Raw genomic sequence first — 18,615 nt, 5'->3', positions numbered from 1 at the left:
CTAAACGCACGCCTCCTGTGTCTGTTTATCCTTTGGGCCGGGGCCGTCCTTGTGGTCAGCCTCTTCACCTCTCCCCCTTAAATGACTGTGACTGTGGCACAGACACCCTGCTGCAGATTGGGAAACGAGGAGCACATTGCCTTTCCTTGCAAGGGAATCACCAGGTCCGAAGGTGGTGGGGCCGGAACGGCACAAGGCCTCTTGTGGGTACCAAACCCTCAGAGGAAAAAAATCTGCCAAGTTTGCGCGGGAGCCGACCTTGGACCGTGGCCCGCAGGAGGAAGGGGACAAACCTCGAGCTGGACGTCGTGAATCAGCATCCCTAGGATAGCCCTGTAAATTTCATAAAATCAAGAAATGGTGCAATTTTACATGCTTAATTATAAATGTCCCATTTTAAGACATTGATGAAGCAGTCAAAGACATTCAGGTTTGATGAGAAAGTAAGAATTGCCTATATTTTCCATTCCCCCCCCATTGCCTTTTTTTTTTCTCGAAGGGGGAGTAATCCCTTTTTTTTCTCCCAGAACTGCAAAATTTCTGGAAATATTACATCTCTGTTAGGTAATTGGTTCCCCTGTCAAATTCTCTTGCCATTAAGAAGTTTCCCCTAATGATCACCTGAAACCTGTCCCCGGGCAAGCCTGTTCGATCTAGCCCTGACCTCTGAGTGAAAATGAGATTCTCGCTTTGCCCCAGTGGGCAACAGAGCGCAACCAGACCTGACTGAAGGCTACTTAAAACTTCAATATGTTTGCAAATATATTTTAAAACTTAAGCAGAAAACAGCGAATACCTTTTCAACTTGTTAAGCAAATGAAAACATGCCACACAGGAAGTCTTAAGATATGAATGGTTTGTAGAGAAAAGTAACTGAAAAGGAACATCACATACAGAAGTAGAATGCGAAACATGGAGTTATTACGAAGAAAATACATGTGTATGTTATGCAAACTATATTACAGTTTAATTCTTGCTAAGGCCTTTTAGAAAACAGTGTTCGGAGAACAGTGTTAGAGTATCAGATGGAAGAGTTATGTCATCTAAAAGCTAGCAGGGCCAACCAGCAGCAGTTTGACGTGTTACTTAGTTCCTGTGGTATTTCTCCTAAAGATTCCGGAGGAGCAAAGTAACAATCAGGAGCAGAGAAAGGTCTGTGCCCTCTTCTGTGTGACAGCCCTTCAGGACTTTGAAAAGTGCTTTTGACCCCTCAGTCTTTTCCAGGCTAATTAATTTTATTTATTATTACATTTACATCCTGCCTTTCCTCCTCCTCCTCCTCCTCTCGATTTTATCCTCACAACAGCCCCGTGAGGTAGGTTAGGCCTAGAATTTGTGACTGGCCCAAAGCCACCCAGTGAGCTTCATGGCTGAGTGGGGGCCAGAACTCAGATTTCTCAAGTCCCAGTCCAACATTCTAACCACCACACCACACTTGGTCTCCCAGTTCCTTCAACCTTTCCTCATAGGACTTGTTTTCTATCGTCTTTGTTGCTTTCCTCTGAACATGTACCAGTTTTTCTTCATCCTTAAAGTGTGGTGCCCAGAACTGGACACAGTACTTCACATGAGGTGTGAGTAGCGTGGAATAAAGTGGAACACTTACTTTTCATGTCTTATAAACAATGGAGATATTAATGCAGCCTGGATTCGCATTTGCCTTTTTTGCAGCTGCATCACGCTGCCGGCTCATAGAATCATAGACTAGTAGGGTTGGAAGGGGCCTACAAGACCATCGAGTCCAACCCCCTGCTCAGTGCAGGCTCCTGTTCAGCTTGTGATCATCTGCAGTCCTGAGATCTTTTCGCCAAGTACATATTCAGTGTAGACAATACAAGGCTAAATGGACTGTCCAGTTTACTTAGTGTAAGGGAGCTTCACGTGGAAGGGATATGTGAATCACCTGCTTGGTGACCTCATTGCAAAATTGTTTTCGTTTGTCATCCTCGGTCACAGATGCCCCGTGGAACTTTTATTGACCCCTTGCAACGTTTCATAGCCAGCGACACCCGAGCCTGGATGCTCCTGGATCTGTTTATCTTTGCTTTTTTTGTCACAGTCACAAGGCAGTGAATAGGGGATAATGTTCAGGTGACCCTTAAAAAAATTGTATTCAGTCATCAGAACATCACCTGTTTACATGGTTCATTTGGCTGCATCAACATGACACGTTCCACATTCTGTTCTGTTTGGCTGAACCAAACATTGTCTGTCTCTGGGCTGCATGCTACTTGGGAGGACACGTCACCCCAGGTCCTCAGTGCCACGCTGGACAAGGTGATTCTAAATTGGGAAAGAACGCTGCATGTTAGGGGTGGCTGCATTCTGCATCCTTTCATTCCAGACTCGTGGAGGTTGGAGCACTTTGGGTTGAGTCTGAGTTCCCACCAATTTGAGGTTCACCTCTTTCCTTTTTTCTCTCTCTCTCTTTTTTTTGATGGCCAAGTTTCTAGCCCTCATGAGTTGCAGCTTTAGGGTTCTACACCACTTTCAGCTGTATGGCTTTTGCTCCATCAGGCTTTATACCCCAGGGGTCAAGAAGGTCATCCATGTTGAAGGGAAGTCTGTGGCATTTCTGTAACGTTATGTACACCACATTGAGACCCGTTCTGGATGAAGGATGGCAAATACATTTTTAAAAAGAAGACATTCCCGTGCTAATTTCAAATGAATGCAAGTTAAACACAGTGACTCCTCAACACCAATGGCTAGTGATAACGGAAGCTTTTTAGCCTTACTATGCTAATGCGGCCCCTTTGTGGGGAAGAGAGCATTGCTCTTGATTGAGCCCTACACAGAGAGAATCAAATGTACTGATAAATTCTAGCTCAGCAATTCTACACCGGGCCTCACACATGTGCAAATGTACACAGGTTGCCACATTTCTCAGCTCGGATCTCTTTGGTGGGGGGTTTTGACCACAGTGCTGAGTACCTGCTACCTTGGTGGTGGCACGGACAGGACTGAAGGTGGGAGATTACAGCATATAGTGATCAAGCTCCCTCAGGAAAGACTTGCTCTTGAGGTTCCCATCGTCAGTTTTTCCTGGTTTCTTTTACAAATGGCTCTTGGAACACTAGAGCCAGTGAGAATGAAGGAGTAGCCTAGTTAGTCCTGTTTGTGCCTTAGATGTCTTTCTGCTCCCACCCACCCCCGGCAGGGTTCCTGTGACCTCAACAGTAGTAGGGCAGGCAGGAATTCCACAGGTGGAGTTCTCTCTGGCACAGAGATGCAACAGAGGGGGAAGCTTCACAGGAGAGTTTTGGCCTGCCAGACAGCAGTTTAAAGGCACGGGAAGCCTGCTAGGCACCCGGTTGGCTGCTGTGGGAACAGATTGCTGGACAAGATGGGCCCTTGGTCCGATCCAGCTTCAGGGATCATAGAACCATAGAATAGTAGGGTTGGAAGGGGGCTATAAGACCCTCGAGTCCATTGAGAATATTCTTCTGCTTAACAGTAGCTGTGGGCAAAATAAGCCGAGACTAAGGACGGTTGTTCCTGACTTGTGTTCCCCATCTCCTCCTTCCAGGTTGATATCCAGATCAAAGATGCGTTGGGCCGGTACCACCAATGCGCCACCATTCAGCTCGATTTCCAGATGCCCATCCGGTTCGATCTCTCCTTCGCCAGGTGAGCTCTGCTCTAAAACCGTTGCAAGGTAAATAAGCCATCTTCATACCAAGTCAGATCACTGGTCCAGCTAGCCGGTGTGATTGGCGCTGACTTGCGGCCAGGGCTTCCAAGGGGACTGTTTCCCTGCTCTGCGTGGAGATGCCAGGATCGAACCTGGGACCTTTTGCATGCGAAGCAAGGGCTCTCCTGCCAAGCTGGCCTCAGATCCGATCAGGTGCCCCAGGCTACCAGGACCCGGGATTTTTCCGTACTTTCTGCAGCTGGAACTTGAATAAGTTGTGCAAATTATTAATGTTTACTAGATAGGCAGTTTTATAAAGACACTCGAGTCTCAGCAACTTGCTCGCGCATGAGCGTGGCCAGTTCTTGAGGTGCTTCCAGAACAGAAGGAACTATGAAACGTTCTTATTATTACCATGATGGTGACAGTGATTATGTTTTGTTTTTATGACAGTCCTATCAGTAGCAATAATACGATTCAATAAGAGACGTTTAACACAGGGGTGGGGAATGTCTTTCAACCTGTGGGCCAAATTCCATTTTGGGGAAGCTCTCGGGGGCCGCATTCTAGTGCCGGGTGGGGCCCAAGCCAAAAGGAGACGAAGCCTAAAATGCCCGCGTATTTTAGCTTAAAGCTCTTCCTGCCAGGAGCGAAGCCTTAGGAGCGGCATTTCAACTAGAGCTGCGTGCAGATGGCCTCTTGAAATTCTCCACCTCGCTTGTGGGCAGAGAAATTTGGGAGACAATTTCCCCAAATTTCTCTAGGGGGAGGAGAAATTCTCCACAGCGTCTCCCAGGTAGGGCTCCCCATTGGCAGGACTCATAGTACAGCTCCTTTCTTTTTTGGTAAGGGTTGGCGGGGGGCGGGGTTGTGCTGTAACAGCATCAACTGTCTTGGCAGGCAGGCCCCCAGCTTGCGTCCCTCAGCTGTGCAGGTGAGTGTCCAGCTCCAGGGATGAAGTGGAAGTAGTCCAAACCCTGTCCACAATTTCCTAAAACTTTTCTTCCCCCATGAAAGAGGCTTCCATTGTTCTGCCTCATTCAGGATGTTTTATAAAAGGACATTTTTGCTCACTCCTTGGCCACCTCTAAGTAAAGTAAGCCCAAGGAACCCATGAGAATTTCTCCCAAGTTTCTGCATCGTTTAATTTCTTTTCGAAAGCAATTTTTCTTCTATCAAATGGAATGAGAATGGTCAGAAAAAAGTGGGAGAAATTTTCAGCACAGCACTAATTTCAACCTTTTAGAATGGGGCAGGGGAAGGAATCCGCGAAAGCTGGGAAACCACCAAACAGTGGGAAGAAAAGGGAATCCCAGAGGACTGGATTGGGACCCAGGGTTGGCCAGATGTTGCCCTTGAGCCTGAGATTCTCCAGCTGTGGTGTAACAATGCTAATTCCAACTATCATCATCACACACAGGAAATAATCCATCCTGACTAATTCTAAAACAACCCCCAAAGCGGGCGAGGTTGAAGTGCAACTTGGATTTTTTTTCATTCCAGTGTGTTAGCCTTCCCCAACCCGGCGTCCTCCAGATGCGCTTGACTACAAACCCCATCATCCCCAGCTAATGTGGCCATTGGGCTGTCTTGCACAAGGCTTTGCCATTCCCGGCAGCCGCCTCACGCCCTTTGTCCCATGCTGCTCCGTCCTCGGTTGCCTGCCCGTGTTTTGAACGCAGTGGATCGTGGGAAATCCACGGGACAGTTTTGTTTTTCCAAATCGTAAAGTGTTACTCTTCATGCGGCACGTTGCCATAACAAAATGCTGCCCGACAAGCACCGAATGAGTGTGCAACTTCTTCCTTGAAGGCCGACGCAAACGCCATGTGGCGATTCCGTCAGAGACATCGAGCGCTGCATCTTTCAGCTGAAGGTTCCCCTTTGTCTGTCTCTCCCTTCCTTCCCTTCCCTTCCTCGCCCTAGACTTTCGTAACTGTTCCCTCTGCCCCGTGTGGCCACAGAACAAGGAAAGAGGAACTGCTGAAGAATGTGGAGGAGGCTTTGTTTGGAGTTCAAGTTTCTGGATAGACAGAGATCAGATTGCAGGGGAGATCATCCGAAACCTGTATGGCACCAGCAATGCCCCTGGAATGCCAGTCCTGGATGTCAGGCCTTCCAGGAGACCTTCCCACGGTAATCCGGAGACAGACTACCCTGTTATTGGGACAGGTAGCCAGGTTTCTGCAGAGTTTAGCACAGCCTTCTCCTAACGGTGTCCAGATGCAAGGAACCTGCTTTCTGGATGCCTCCGGTGTAATGGAATTCATTATTGTTCTTTTTAAAAGTTCCCCCTTTTCGGGAAATATAATTGTCTGACTTAAACCATTTGATATACCCCCAACCTTCCGTTTCACGCTTCCCAAAGCAGTTTTCAGTTGATACTGTAAAACAAAGGCGGTGAACCTTTCAGGGCTCCACATCGTACCATGCCCCTTTCTATGACCACCAATCATTTGATGGATTCCCAGTGTTCGTGCAGTTTTCCCCCCATTCTAAAAGATTGAAACCCCTCTCTTAAGGCTTACCTCTCTTAAGGTTACCAGCAGAAAGCTAAAATAACCTGGGATTTTGGCCTCTTTTGCCTTTGGCTCCGCCCACCACTGAAATGTGGCCCCCGAGAACTTCTCTGGAATTGAATTTGGCCCTTCGGTTGAAAGAGGTGCAACACCCCTGTGTTGTTGTTGTTTTCTTTTTAAACCGTAAAAAAAATATGACAACAGTGTAATTCAAATCGCAGGATTGCAAAAGTGCATGAGCAGGGTTACAACTGTGGGTGTGTTCCTGAGGTCTGGGACTCCAAAATCCCGGCATCTTTTATTTTACTTTTAAACATCAAGTCCAGGACCATAAGGAGCTCCGTTATAGCAGACCAGGCTACTTGCCTATCCAATTCAGTATTGTCTTTTCTGACCAACAGCAACTGTCTGGGGTTGCAAGCAGAGAGAAGAATTTCCCATCATTGGCCGCCTGCTGCTTTTAACTAGAGATGGGGTCCGAGCTTTTTACAATCCAGCTTCCTAGTTGTTATGGTGGCGAAGGAATGCTTCAAGGCATGTGGGGGATTGCTGGGTGGAATTTCAGAAACCAAAGTGGTGTGTGGGGGGCATTAATCAGAATTGCAGGGGCGCAAATACTATTTATTTATTTATTTATTTATTTATAATATTTCTTGGCCACCTTTCCAGGCACAAGCCCTCCCAAGGCAGCTTACAACAATAAAATACATAAAAACAGTTAAAATATTAAAAATGCTAAAAGCGTAAAAACAGTAAAAGCCAACAATGATGTTAACAGCAGCAACAGTAGCGGTCATATCAGTAGAAGTCCAAGGTAAAATAATATGTTATCAAGGCCTTCTTAAAAGTCTGCAGTGACGGAGCATGGCGGACCTCCGATGGCAGCTTCTTCCAAAGGTGTGGGGCCACTGCAGAGAAGGCCCTCTCATGTGTGTTCACCCACCTCACTGCTGTCATGGGTGGGCAAATGAGAAGGGCCTCTCTTTCTGATCTTAAAGTGCAGGCAAGTTGATATGGGTGTAGGCAGTCCTTCAAGTAACTTGGTCCCAAACCGTTTAAGGCTTTAAAGATCAAAACCAGCACTTTGAATTGGGCTCGGAAACGCACCGGTAACCAGTGCAGCTGGCGCAGTCTAGGCGTTATGTGATCAAATCACCTTGCCCCCACCACTAGCATGAGACTAGATCATGCAAGTACGTGCAAAGTTTTCATTGTTCACGCAGACTGCAGAATCGGGCTTTCTTAGTACAGAAGCAGCTTGGCCCAAAAGAATTGCAGGAACGCGCACAGCCCTGTGTGTTCGAATGCCGACTGTCTGTCTCCCATGCAGCAGAGATGGCGGAGCGCCAGAGAGACCAGTGATGATCCATCGGGCGGTACTTGGCTCTGTTGAACGGATGTTGGCTGTGCTGGCAGAGAACTACAGTGGGAAGTGGTGAGTTGCTCTGGCTCATACTTTGAATCCACTGGAAAAGGCGACCCCACTGATCAAGAGGCCGAGGGGAGGTCACAGCAGCTGGAATTGTTTAGCGTGGAAAAAAGGAGGGTCAAGGGAGACATGAGAGAGGTCTACACAACTTTGCACGGTGTGGTGAAAGCAGATAGGGAGGCTTTCTTCTCCCAAAATACTAGAACCCAGGGTCATCCCCTGACGCTGATTGGGTGGAGATTCAGGACAGATCAAAGGAAGGAATTCTTCACACAGCGCAGACTAAACTGTGGAATTCACTGCCACAGGATGTAGTGATGGCCACCAAGGCTGTCAACGCCTACTAGACCCGATGGCTATGTGCTGCCTCCAGTATCAGAAGCAGTGTTACCTATGTACACCAATTGCTGGGGAACATGGGCAGGAGGGTGCTGTTGCACTCGTGTCCTGCTTCTGGGTTTCCCGTGGGCAGCTTGCTGGCCATTGTGGGAACAGAATGCTGGATGACAGTGTTGGACCTTTGGTCTGATGCAGCAGGGCTGTTTTCATGTTCTGGTCTGTGCATAGTGGGATAGTGACTGTATTGCTCCAGACTGCAGGGACAGGGGGTGAGGGACTACCATGTTTTAAAAAGTTTCCTCCTGTAAAAAAATTCTGGCCTAGATCTTTCCTTGCTCTGACACCTGCCAGGTGTTCATTTTGAAAAAAAAAGGTTATAGGGGAGCACTGATTCATGTGATTCCGCACCAGCAATCTAAAGTGGTACAGTCTGTTTACCGCTGCATTTCTGTTCCACTTCATTCTGCTCCTTCGGTGTAGTCGCCAGGCCTTAGCTGTGTGCATTTGAGTCGGTAGATCAGGGGTGTCAAACCTCTTTCAGCCTGAGGGCCAAATTTTGTTTCAGAGAAGCTCTTGGCGGGGTGACAGCATTTGTGGCGGCTGGGCCTGAAGCAATGCGGGAGCAGGGCAAAGTACCCAGAAATCTTAGCTGAAACCTCCTAGTGCCAGGTGCTAAGCCTTGGGAGAGGTAGTGCAGCCTTTTTAGAATGGGGAAGAACCACGCAAAAGCTGGGCAACCCCAGACCGGTCAGCGGTCGAAGGAAACAGCGCGCAGCCATCCCTGGAGGACCAAATTGGGACCCCCCAATCCAGCGGGGCCGGATTTGACCCGCAGCCTGAGGTTCAACTCCCCGAGGCAAAGGATTCCAATCTCCAGCATGCGATTTTTGATCCTTGGGGTCACCCGAGGCTGACAGCTCTGCAGCCAGCCCATGTCGAAAGGGAAAATGACGTGGCAATGGGGAACAGATGTCATCCGTAGGAAGCAGTACCTGGGTGCTAAGTGGCCTTGGCATGCCTGTCGATTGACCACCTGTTACTCGACCGTGGCAACCTTGGAGAATTGACTCACTGCCTTATTAACACAGCTCCTTTAAAAACAGATTTAGGGCGTAATCCTACACATGTTTAGACAGAAAAAAGTCCTACAATTCACAGTTTTCCCCAACCAGCATAGCTGCCTGGGGAAAGCTGTGAGTTGTAGGCCTTTTTTCTGTCTAAACATGCATAAAATAGAGTCTTTAGTCTTTTTAATAGTTGTTCCCACTTTGCTTTATTTCTGTATTTCATTTTTAAAACACTTTTTTTAACTGGAACCTGACCCCAGCGTTCAGTGGATCAAAGAATCAAAGTCACAGTGCAAAACTATTAGTGCATCGTTCCCGTTTTTACAGAGAACTTGGCTAACGTTGTTAGAACTTTGAGCAGTGACTCATTAAAAAAGGCAGTTAATTGTGACAATAACAATTACATTATTTTGCTTTTCTGATCAGCTGGTTGATGAGTCATATATCTTTTTCAGTGTTGTAATAAACTGAATGCTTTAAAAAAAATTAAATGGTACTTAGTACTAAGCTTGCATTGTCCCTGTGGTGAGAGCTACACTGCCCAGTGTTTCTTGGGAAAAGAAAAGACTAGGGGAGTTCCAGAAGGCATGGGGAACGTGGGGTTTGGAGGTTGTGAAACCTTTTTGAGTGTAGAAACATCAAAAGCTGCCTTATAATGAGTCAGGCCCTGGCTCCATCTAGCCCAGTATTGTCAACACTGACTGGCAGCAATGGCACTGCAACGGGAGAACAGCTCTGATTGCGCCCAGTAATAGTCTTCAGACACATGTAGAAAGAAAGCCAGACTATAAAGCACATGGCCTTCGATGTCTGTATACTAATGCCCAGAGTATGGGAAACAAACAGAACGAACTTGAACTCTTAATACAGGACAGAAATTAGGACTTGATAGGTATAACTGAGACTTGGTGGGATGACTCTCATGACTGGAATACAGCAAATGAAGAATAGAACTTGTTCAAAAAGAACAGGAGGCACAGAAAGGGAGGTGGGATCTCACTGTATGTGAAAAATACATATCTCTGCACAGAAATACAGGAGGATGAGTTTGGTAGCCCCATCGAGAGCATCTGGATCAAAATAAATGGAGCAAAGAATAAAAGGAACCTGGTGGTTGGAGTCTACTACCGGCCACCCAATCAAGGAGAAGACGAGGATGAAACTTTTGAAAAGCAAATAGCCAATGTTTCAAGGAAGCATGATGTAGTAGTAATGGGGCCCTTCAATTTCCCCAATATTTGTTGGGAGACAAATTCTGCAAAACATGGCCCCTCCAGGAAATTCCTGACTTGTGTGGCGGATAACTTCCTCCTGCAGAAAGTAGAGGAAGGAACTAGAGGATCGGCTATCCTTGACTTGATCCTAAGCAACAGAGATGACTTAGTGGATAAAGTAGCAGTTACAGGAACTCTGGGGGAAAGCGACCATGTTGCACTTGAGTTCTTGGTTCTAAGGGAAGCAAAAGCCGAGTGCAGTCAAACGCGTACCCTGGATTTTAGGAAAGCTGATTTTCATAAACTCAGAACAATGATCAGTAAGGTCCCATGGCAAGTGATGCTAGCGAGAAAAGGAGTCCAAGATGGGTGGGAGCTTTTAAAAAAGGAAATTCTCAAGGCACAATTACAAACAATTCCAACAAGAAGAAAAGGTGGAAGACAACAGAAGAAGCCAGTGTGGCTTCACAAAAAGTTTAGGGATGACCTGAAAACAAAAAAGGACACATATAGGAAGTGGAAAGAAGGCCAAGTAACAAAGGAACAGTACAGGCAGGTTGCACAGAATTGCAAGGATGGCGTCAGGAAGGCTAAAGCTGAGAACGAGCTGAGGTTAGCGAGGGATGCTAAAAACAACAAAAAGGTGTTCGTCAGCTACGTGCATAGTAAAAGGCAGAGGAAAGAAATGGTGGTTCAGCTATTGAATAGGGATGGCAAAATGATAACAGATGACAAAGAAAAGGCAGAGGTGCTCAATTCCTACTTTGGCTCAGTCTTCTCCCAAAAGAGGGTCTACGACCCCCCTGGCAAAGGTGAAGTACAGGCTGAAGGGGCAGGATTGCAGCTTGAGATCGACAGGCATATGGTCAAGGAACACCTCATTACTTTGAATGAGTTCAAATCTCCAGGGCCAGATGAACTGCATCCTAGAGTCATAAAGGAACTGGCAGAAGAACTCTCAGAACCGCTGTCTATTCTCTTTGAGAAATCATGGAGGACGGGGGAAGTGCCAGATGACTGGAGGAGGGCTAATGCTGTCCCTATCTTCAAAAAGGGTAAAAAGGAGGAACCTGGGAACTACAGACCAGTCAGTCTGACATCAATCCCTGGGAAAATTCTGGAGCAGATGATAAAGCAATCCATCTGGAAGCACCTTGACAACAATGCTGTGATTACTCGAAGCCAACATGGATTTGTCAGGAACAAGTCCTGCCAGATGAATCTGATCTCATTTTTTGATCAAGTCACCTCCCTTGTGGACCGTGGGAATGCTGTGGACATCATATACCTCGACTTCAGCAAAGCTTTCGACAAAGTGCCCCATGATCTCCTGATGAGCAAACTAGCTCAAAGTGGGCTAGATGAAACAACGATCCGGTGGATCCACAGTTGGCTACAGAATCGGACTCAAAGAGTGCTGATCAATGGGACCTTCTCCAACTGGGGAGAGGTAACGAGCGGGGTACCGCAGGGCTCAGTCCTGGGCCCAGTGCTCTTCCACATTTGTATGAATGACTTGGAGGAGGAGGTGCAGGGAATGCTGATCAAATTTGCAGATGACACAAAATGGGGCAGGATAGTTAATACTTTGGAAGCCAGAAACAAAATTCAAAGTGATCTGGATAGACTGGAGCACTGGGCAGAAAACAACAGAATGACATTTCATAGGGATAAATGCCCAGTTCTGCACTTAGGAAAAAGAAACCAAATGCACAGTTACAAGATGGGGGCTACATGGCTCAACAACGCTACAAGCGAGAAGGATCTTGGAATTGTTGTCGATCTCAAGCTGAATATGAGCCAACAATGTGATGTGGCTGCAAAAAAGGCCAATGCTCTTTTGGGCGGCATTCATAGAAGCATCGCTTCCAAATCCCGGGAAGTACTAGTTCCCCTCTACTCAGCAATGGTTAGGCCTCATCTGGAGTACTGTGTCCAGTTCTGGGTACCGCACTTTAAGAAGGATGCAGACAAACTGGAGAGGGTTCCGAGGAGGGCAACAAAGATGATCAGGGGACTGGAAACAAAGCCCTATGAAGAGAGACTGAAAGAACTGGGCATGTTTAGCCTTGAGAAGAGAAGACTGAGGGGAGACAGGATAGCACTCTTCAAGTACTTGAAAGGTTGTCCCAGAGAGGAAGGCCAGGATCTCTTCTCCATCATCCCAGAGTGCAGGACACGGAATCATGGGCTGAAGTGACAGGAAGCCAGATTCCGGCTGAACATCAGGAAAAACCTCCTGACTGTTAGAGCAATACGACAATGGAACCCATTACCCAGGGAGGTAGTGGGCTCTCTCACGCTGGAGGCGTTCAGGACGAGGCTGGACAGCCATCTGTCAGGAATGCTCTGACCTGGATTCCTGCATTGAGCAGGGGGTTGGACTCAATGGCCTTGTAGGCCCCTTCCAACCCTGCTATTCTATGATTCTATTTCCTAAAAATAAAGATTCTAGTCCTCAAGGTTCTGAGTCAGGGTTGCTTTAAATAGGAACATCGGAAGCTGCCTTATACCGAGTCAGACCCTGGGTCCGTCTAGCCCAGTATTGCTGACACTGACTGGCAGCAATGGCCCTTTCCCTAAAAATAAAGATTCTAGTCCTCAAGGTTCTGAGTCAGGGTTGCTTTAAATAGGAACGTCGGAAGCTGCCTTATACGAGTCAGGCCCTTGGTCCATCTAGCCCAGTATTGTCGACACTGACCAGTAGCAAGGGCTCTCCGGGGTTTTAGGAGGAGTTCCTTCCCCATCTGGAGATGCCGGGGATCAAACCTGCAACCTTCTGCATGCAAAGCAGGTGCTCTACTGAGCTACGGTCCCTCTGGTATTGGCTGGGCAGAGAGTTTTTTTGGAGATCACCCAGGGATAGGAACTGCAGGAGGAGAAACAAGAGCTGAGCCGTATTGAGGATGTTCTGGGTAGTATCCAGTGGGTTCTATCCAGTGCTTGTCTAACTTCAGTCCCGTTCATTGCAGTGGATTTATTCTAACTAGGTCCAACATTGCTCCCTATGCAGGCCCTTCTGGCTGTCCCCGTTCCAAATCATGGTGATCCCAGTTGGCCCAGACGTGGAGGAATACGCCCATGAGGTGAGACAGATGAAGCACCAACGATCTCTGGAGTAGGTCTTCCTGCTTTCTTGTCACATACAGCCCTTTGGGTGTGTATGCTGAGGTTTTGCAGGGGCACAGAAGGAGTGAAGGGGGTGGTCCTAGGCGCACAACTCCATTTCCTGAAGATTTCAGCTCCTTAAAAAAAATGCTTATGGCTGAAAAAAGAATAGATTCTAGTCCTCTTAGCTGAAAAGTGTGCTCTGCTGAGATCTCGGAATCCGGGTGAATTTTCCCAGTGGCCGTGGAAAGGGCTTAAGTGCCCTTTATGTTGCAGCATCTCCCTCCCCATCCCCAGTACAAGAAGAATTAACAATGCCAAAGGGTTGGGAAGCTTTTAAAAAGAAGTCTAGTAAATGTATGCAAAGTGGGGGAATTCGTGCACATTTGGGCAGCTGGCACAATTCAGCCTATTGTGGTGAGAAACCTTGATTGCCTTGGCACAGAATGTTAATGCGTATATAGAATGTTGTATTAATTACAAAAATAAATAATAGGGTACGCTCCCCCCACCCCATATCCTGACCAGGCTGGGGCTAGGCTAGCCATTTGCAACGGGTGCTGCAGTCCTCCGGAGTCCATCCGTTGCGTTTCAGGTCCACCAGCTCTTCTGCCAGGCGGGATTCATGACGAACGTGGATGCTGACTCGGGGTCAACCCTCAATCGCAAAATCCGGAAGGCCCAGCTGGCTCAGTACAACTTCCAGTTTGGTAAGCAGCAGAAAACCAGGTAGAGGGTGCAGCTGCCTTCCGCTGAGTTGGTATCGTCTGACTAGCAGTGGCTGTCCAGGTATTCCCAGCCCGACTTGGAAATGCCGGGGAGCTTCTCTGCCACGGAGCTCTCGCACATCCCCGTCACAGGGCTTAGTCCTTGTAGCTCACTGTCGTCTGAGCAAAATGAAAACATTGGGCCCCGTATATAGCCAAGGCCTGGTGTGGATTTTGCAATTCTACAAGAGTGAAGAAATAGCTCAAGGGCGGTGAGTGGGAAGAATCGACTTTCTGGCCCTTAGGGTTTTGTATATAGGCTTGAAAGTGTAGGGGCTTTTTTTTAAAGAATGGGGAGTGTGCACAGCCTTGTTCTATAACCTCTGCGAACACCTGTAACCTTTCCGTCTCTCTCATTTCTGTCCTAGTGGTCGGCCGGAAGGAGATGTCCAACCGCACCGTGAATGTCCGTAGCCGTGACGCCCACCAACACGGTGAGCGGGATTTGCACGAGACGCTGCACAGGCTGCGAGAGCTCCGGGACGCTCGTGTCAGAAACGCCGAGGAGCTCTTCTGAGGCCGTCACGGACTTGTGCCCCTTGCTGGCAGAGGGACAGGATGTGTGCATGCAAGAGCAGAAAAAGAAAGCTGTTAATGAGTCAAAGAAGGGCAGACCTTTCATAATTTTCCTGTGGCATTGGGCTGGTGGTCTTGGGATGCAGGAGAGAGTGCCTGTGGTTTCCTCCCTGTCTCATTTTGCATGGTGTCTCAAGATGCTGGTTCTCAGCAAGGAGCAGCTGCAGTAACTTGGAATCCGGGACCTTCTATCAGACAGGAGTCTTATTTGTCGGCTGGCTGACCCCTCTGCCTATCAGACCCTGGCCTGGCTCCCCGCCTTCTTGAGCAGCCTCTGGATACTTGGCGTTGCTCAGGGGTTATTGGCGGAGCAGCGTGCACAGCAGCAATAGTCCAGCGCTCGACGCAGAGGCAGAAGGGGACCCCGCTTCCCAGGGTCGGCTCTTCACGGAAACGAGTTCTTGGCGGGAGGCCAAGTCCTCCCAGCTGGCCTGCCTGCCTTTCGTGGTCACCGTCTCACCTGCGGAGGCCTGTAATTAAAATACTTTTTCTCTCGAGTAATTGCACCACATCCTCAATGGCTGATGATGGGTTGGTGTCGCAGGCTCCACATTAGCTCCGGGCCACTTGGCTGGGTCTGGGTCACGGTCAGGCTAAGTGGGTCAGGTTTTTGTCTTTTTTCCTGAGGATGCTGGAGGTGCGCCTGAAATTGCTGGCTTGGGGGCATTCTTAGCCAGGTAGGCAGGTATGTGAATGAATGGCTCAAGTGATTCATACCGACCTATTCCATGAAACCTGCAATGCACCATCGGGTTGGAAAGAGAGAGCGGCCCTTCACACAATGAGTCAAAAACTACTCATATCTCCACCTTCGTTTATCAGATGCAAACAATCCTCCATAACAGTGGGGTGAGTAATTGCTGGGGGAGCCTGAACAACAACCCTCCGGCTATAGTGGGCTCCCCCCCCCCCCAAGACGTAATTGAGCCTGGTTATCTGCTCCTGCTCTCAACCAACACGGCTAAGCCTTTTAAAGCGTATTTCTTTATTTAAAGTATTTTTTCTTCTCGCAGTCCTCAGTCAAAGGGGCTCCTGGAGCGGCTTACGTCTATTCAGTACAACAAGACGGTCCCTGCCCCCACAGGCTTACAGACACGAGACACAAGGAAGAAGGGATGGGGAGGGGAGAGGAAAAATGTGAAGCAGCCTATCAGCTTAGGCGGTTGTCAAAGACGATGGGACGCAATCGCGGAGGACAGGCCTGTCGATATTCTCTGAGCTGTGGTGGCTGAATGCAGCAGAGTCTTCCTCTGCGGACAAGACGCTGGGGAAAAACAGGAGAGAGCTGGTTCTGCTTGTGGGGTGCCTGTTGGGGCATCTGGCCGGCCCTTGGGAAAGAGGAAATCAGACTTGGATGATCACGCAGGCTCGAGGTCACTCCTTACAGAAACACATTGCTATTTCTAGTTTACAAAATGGCTAGCTGGGGGCAACGGGCGATGTGGATAAGCCACCCAAGTCTGACTCAGTTTGGCTTTAAACTAATAAATAACCTTTATTAGTTGCTTTTTTTGTTGCTCAAAATAACCTCCGGTGCGTTGAACAGAGGTTTCTTTGGGCTCAAATAACCTGTTCAGAACAGCCTAAACTTTGCTCACGGGCAAGGCGTTGTCTCAAAACCCTGAGGCAGGTGGCGTTCCAGTGGGCCAGGACATGGAGGCGCCATCTTTGTGTTTATGTCTGTTGCCGCTGAGGCGGAATGACAGTGGCCACATCCCAGCATGCATTGCTTCCTCATGGGTAGAAAGGACAAGACCAACGCTGGTGGGTCGTTGCAGGATTGCAGTGGAGGGGCTTTATTTGGAAAGAGCCAGCCGCCAGCAACATTAAGCCAAAAGTTACACTTTGGAGTCATACAAAGCTGTCTATAACAAGTCAGAACACTGGTCCATCGAGCCTGGTATTGACTGACAGCTGTCTTGCAGCCCAGCGACTTCAGATCCTTTTTACTGGAGATGCTGTGGGTCGAACCTGGGACCATCTGTTCAACCACTCGAGCTATGGTCCCTCCAATGTGGGTAGCTGTAAAAGGGGGTTAGATAAATATCTGTAGAAGGCTACCAATGGCTACTAGTCTTGATGGCTATGTGCTACCTCCAGCACCAGAGGCAGTGAGCTTATATACACCAGTTGCTGGGGAACATGGGCGGGAGGGTGCAGTTGCACTCATGTCCTGCTTGTGGGTTTCTCATGGACAGCTGGTTGGCCACTGTGTGAGCAGAATGCTGGACTGGATGGACCCTGGGTCTGGTCCAGCAAGGCCCTCCTGATGTTCTTACGACAACTGGCTAAGACAAGCCCTCAGAACCGAAAGCTGGAAAAACTCAGCAGACTAGCTGTGAATTCCCTATGTTGTTGCTGAAGATGGAAGAAGCAGGAATGTTCAAGCTCACCAAAATTCTCCAAACTTCAGTTTGAAACTCTGGCTCACTCCCATTTTCGTTGGCAACCTGTTTTTCTTTTCATTCAAAGGGGAAAGAGCACGTTTTGAATGGGGAAAGTGCACATTTCCTTGCGCGTTTTTCAAAAGTGGGCACTTCCCCTGCATTGACTAAAGTGTGAAAACCCGTACTTTGGGGGAAATGGCCATTTCAGCGTGCACTGTTTAAAAAAAAAATGCACATTTTTCAAATGCGATTGCAAGTTGAGGGATTTGTGAACATTTTTCAAATGTTTGAAAACATTTTCAAATAGCGTGCTGCTGCTTGTGTTCACATTTGGGGTTGCAGACAGGGTAAGCTCAGGTGCTTCGTGAACTGAAACTAAATCCTTGCACAGCCCTGGCTACGGCTGCTTTTGAGACTTTGGAATGTTCACTCCTCAGAGTGGCAAAAATAGTTCTAAACGGGGCTCAAATCTCGGTGGATACAGCACCTGCGTTATATGAGCAAGGCCCCAGATTCAATCCTCAGCGTCTCTGATAGAAACAGACTTCGGGTGGCTGGGCTTGGAAAGATCTTTGTCAGCAGTGTCACAAGTCTCCCCGTGTCAACCATCAGTTAAAAAACCATTAACTCATGTCCTAAATGCCAGATGAAATGAAGCGATGACAGGGTGGCTCTGTGCATGGGCAGAAAGCCTTTTGCTCGCTTTTCAGTAAGTGCAGCCATCTCCTCGTCCTTCTGGCATTCCAGATCTCGACAACAGCTGGTGCCTATGAAGTCGTATGCCCCTTTCCTTTTGTTGAATGGAAACGCTCCCTTTTGATGACAAGCCAGATAGAGGGTAATCTAAAACCCCAGGCCGTGAGTAAACTTTTACGGGCACCTTTCTGATGTGGTTTTTAGGCTTGTTAAAAATGAGGGAGGGGGAGGCATGAGCTCCATTTCCGTTGCAGGTTTGGAAAAACCTGTTCGAAAGGCTTTCTCACTTGTGTTTGAGTGACTAAGTGCTTTTAAATCTGCCTGGGTAATTGAATTCTGCCAACAACCCGAGGCAATGCTGGAACCCTGCCCAAACAGAACTCCGCATTCACCAGTTCGTTTTTAACGAGAGAAAGAGAGTGAGAGCTGGGGTCTTTTGGCCACCTTACAACCTGGCTGCTCAGATCTGTAACTCTGTTTTCGTATCCCCAAAGAGGAGATTTAGGGAAAGGGGGGAGCCAAAGGATACATGGGATGCTCGTAGCCCATGCTCAAAAGCATGCTGGTGTTGCTTTACACCAAGACTCAGGCAGGAGTTAAATCTCCTGCAGGGCCGGCTCTACCATTAGGCAGTGAGGTGGCTGCCTCAGGCAGCTAATTTTGGGTGTCATGACAGGGCAGCAGATTTTTAGTTGTTGGAACTGATGATTGTATTGCTGATGATTGTGTTGTTGTTTTTACTACCAGGGGCACAGGTGCTTGGGGGAATTTCTTCCTCGGGTGCCAAAATAGCTTGACCTGCTTTTCATACTACGTTCCTTGACCTGAGGGGGCACTTTTTGTTGCTGGGCTTCAGGCAGCAAAATGTTTTGGGCCAAC

The 18,615-nt window shown here is 48.1% G+C and overlaps 1 protein-coding gene across 1 annotated transcript in view; it reads left to right on the top strand.

Moving 5' to 3' along the window:
* The window catches only part of TARS2 (threonyl-tRNA synthetase 2, mitochondrial), a 50,396-nt gene extending 33,616 nt beyond the window's left edge, over positions 1 to 16,780 (top strand). Inside the window, exons 15-19 of the mRNA XM_084823864.1 lie at positions 3,530 to 3,630; positions 7,484 to 7,588; positions 13,216 to 13,288; positions 13,906 to 14,020; positions 14,446 to 16,780. Coding sequence (XP_084679990.1) covers positions 3,530 to 3,630; positions 7,484 to 7,588; positions 13,216 to 13,288; positions 13,906 to 14,020; positions 14,446 to 14,594 — 543 coding nt within the window. The 3' untranslated portion in view covers positions 14,595 to 16,780. The remainder of the gene's footprint in view (positions 1 to 3,529; positions 3,631 to 7,483; positions 7,589 to 13,215; positions 13,289 to 13,905; positions 14,021 to 14,445) is intronic.
* Positions 16,781 to 18,615: the final 1,835 nt, after the last annotated feature.

Source organism: Heloderma suspectum, chromosome 17, assembly GCF_057233095.1.
Source record: "Heloderma suspectum isolate Gila_16-S chromosome 17, 16-S_ref, whole genome shotgun sequence".
NCBI classification, from domain to species: domain Eukaryota; kingdom Metazoa; phylum Chordata; class Lepidosauria; order Squamata; family Helodermatidae; genus Heloderma; species Heloderma suspectum.
This window is presented reverse-complemented; position numbering and strand designations above follow the sequence as displayed.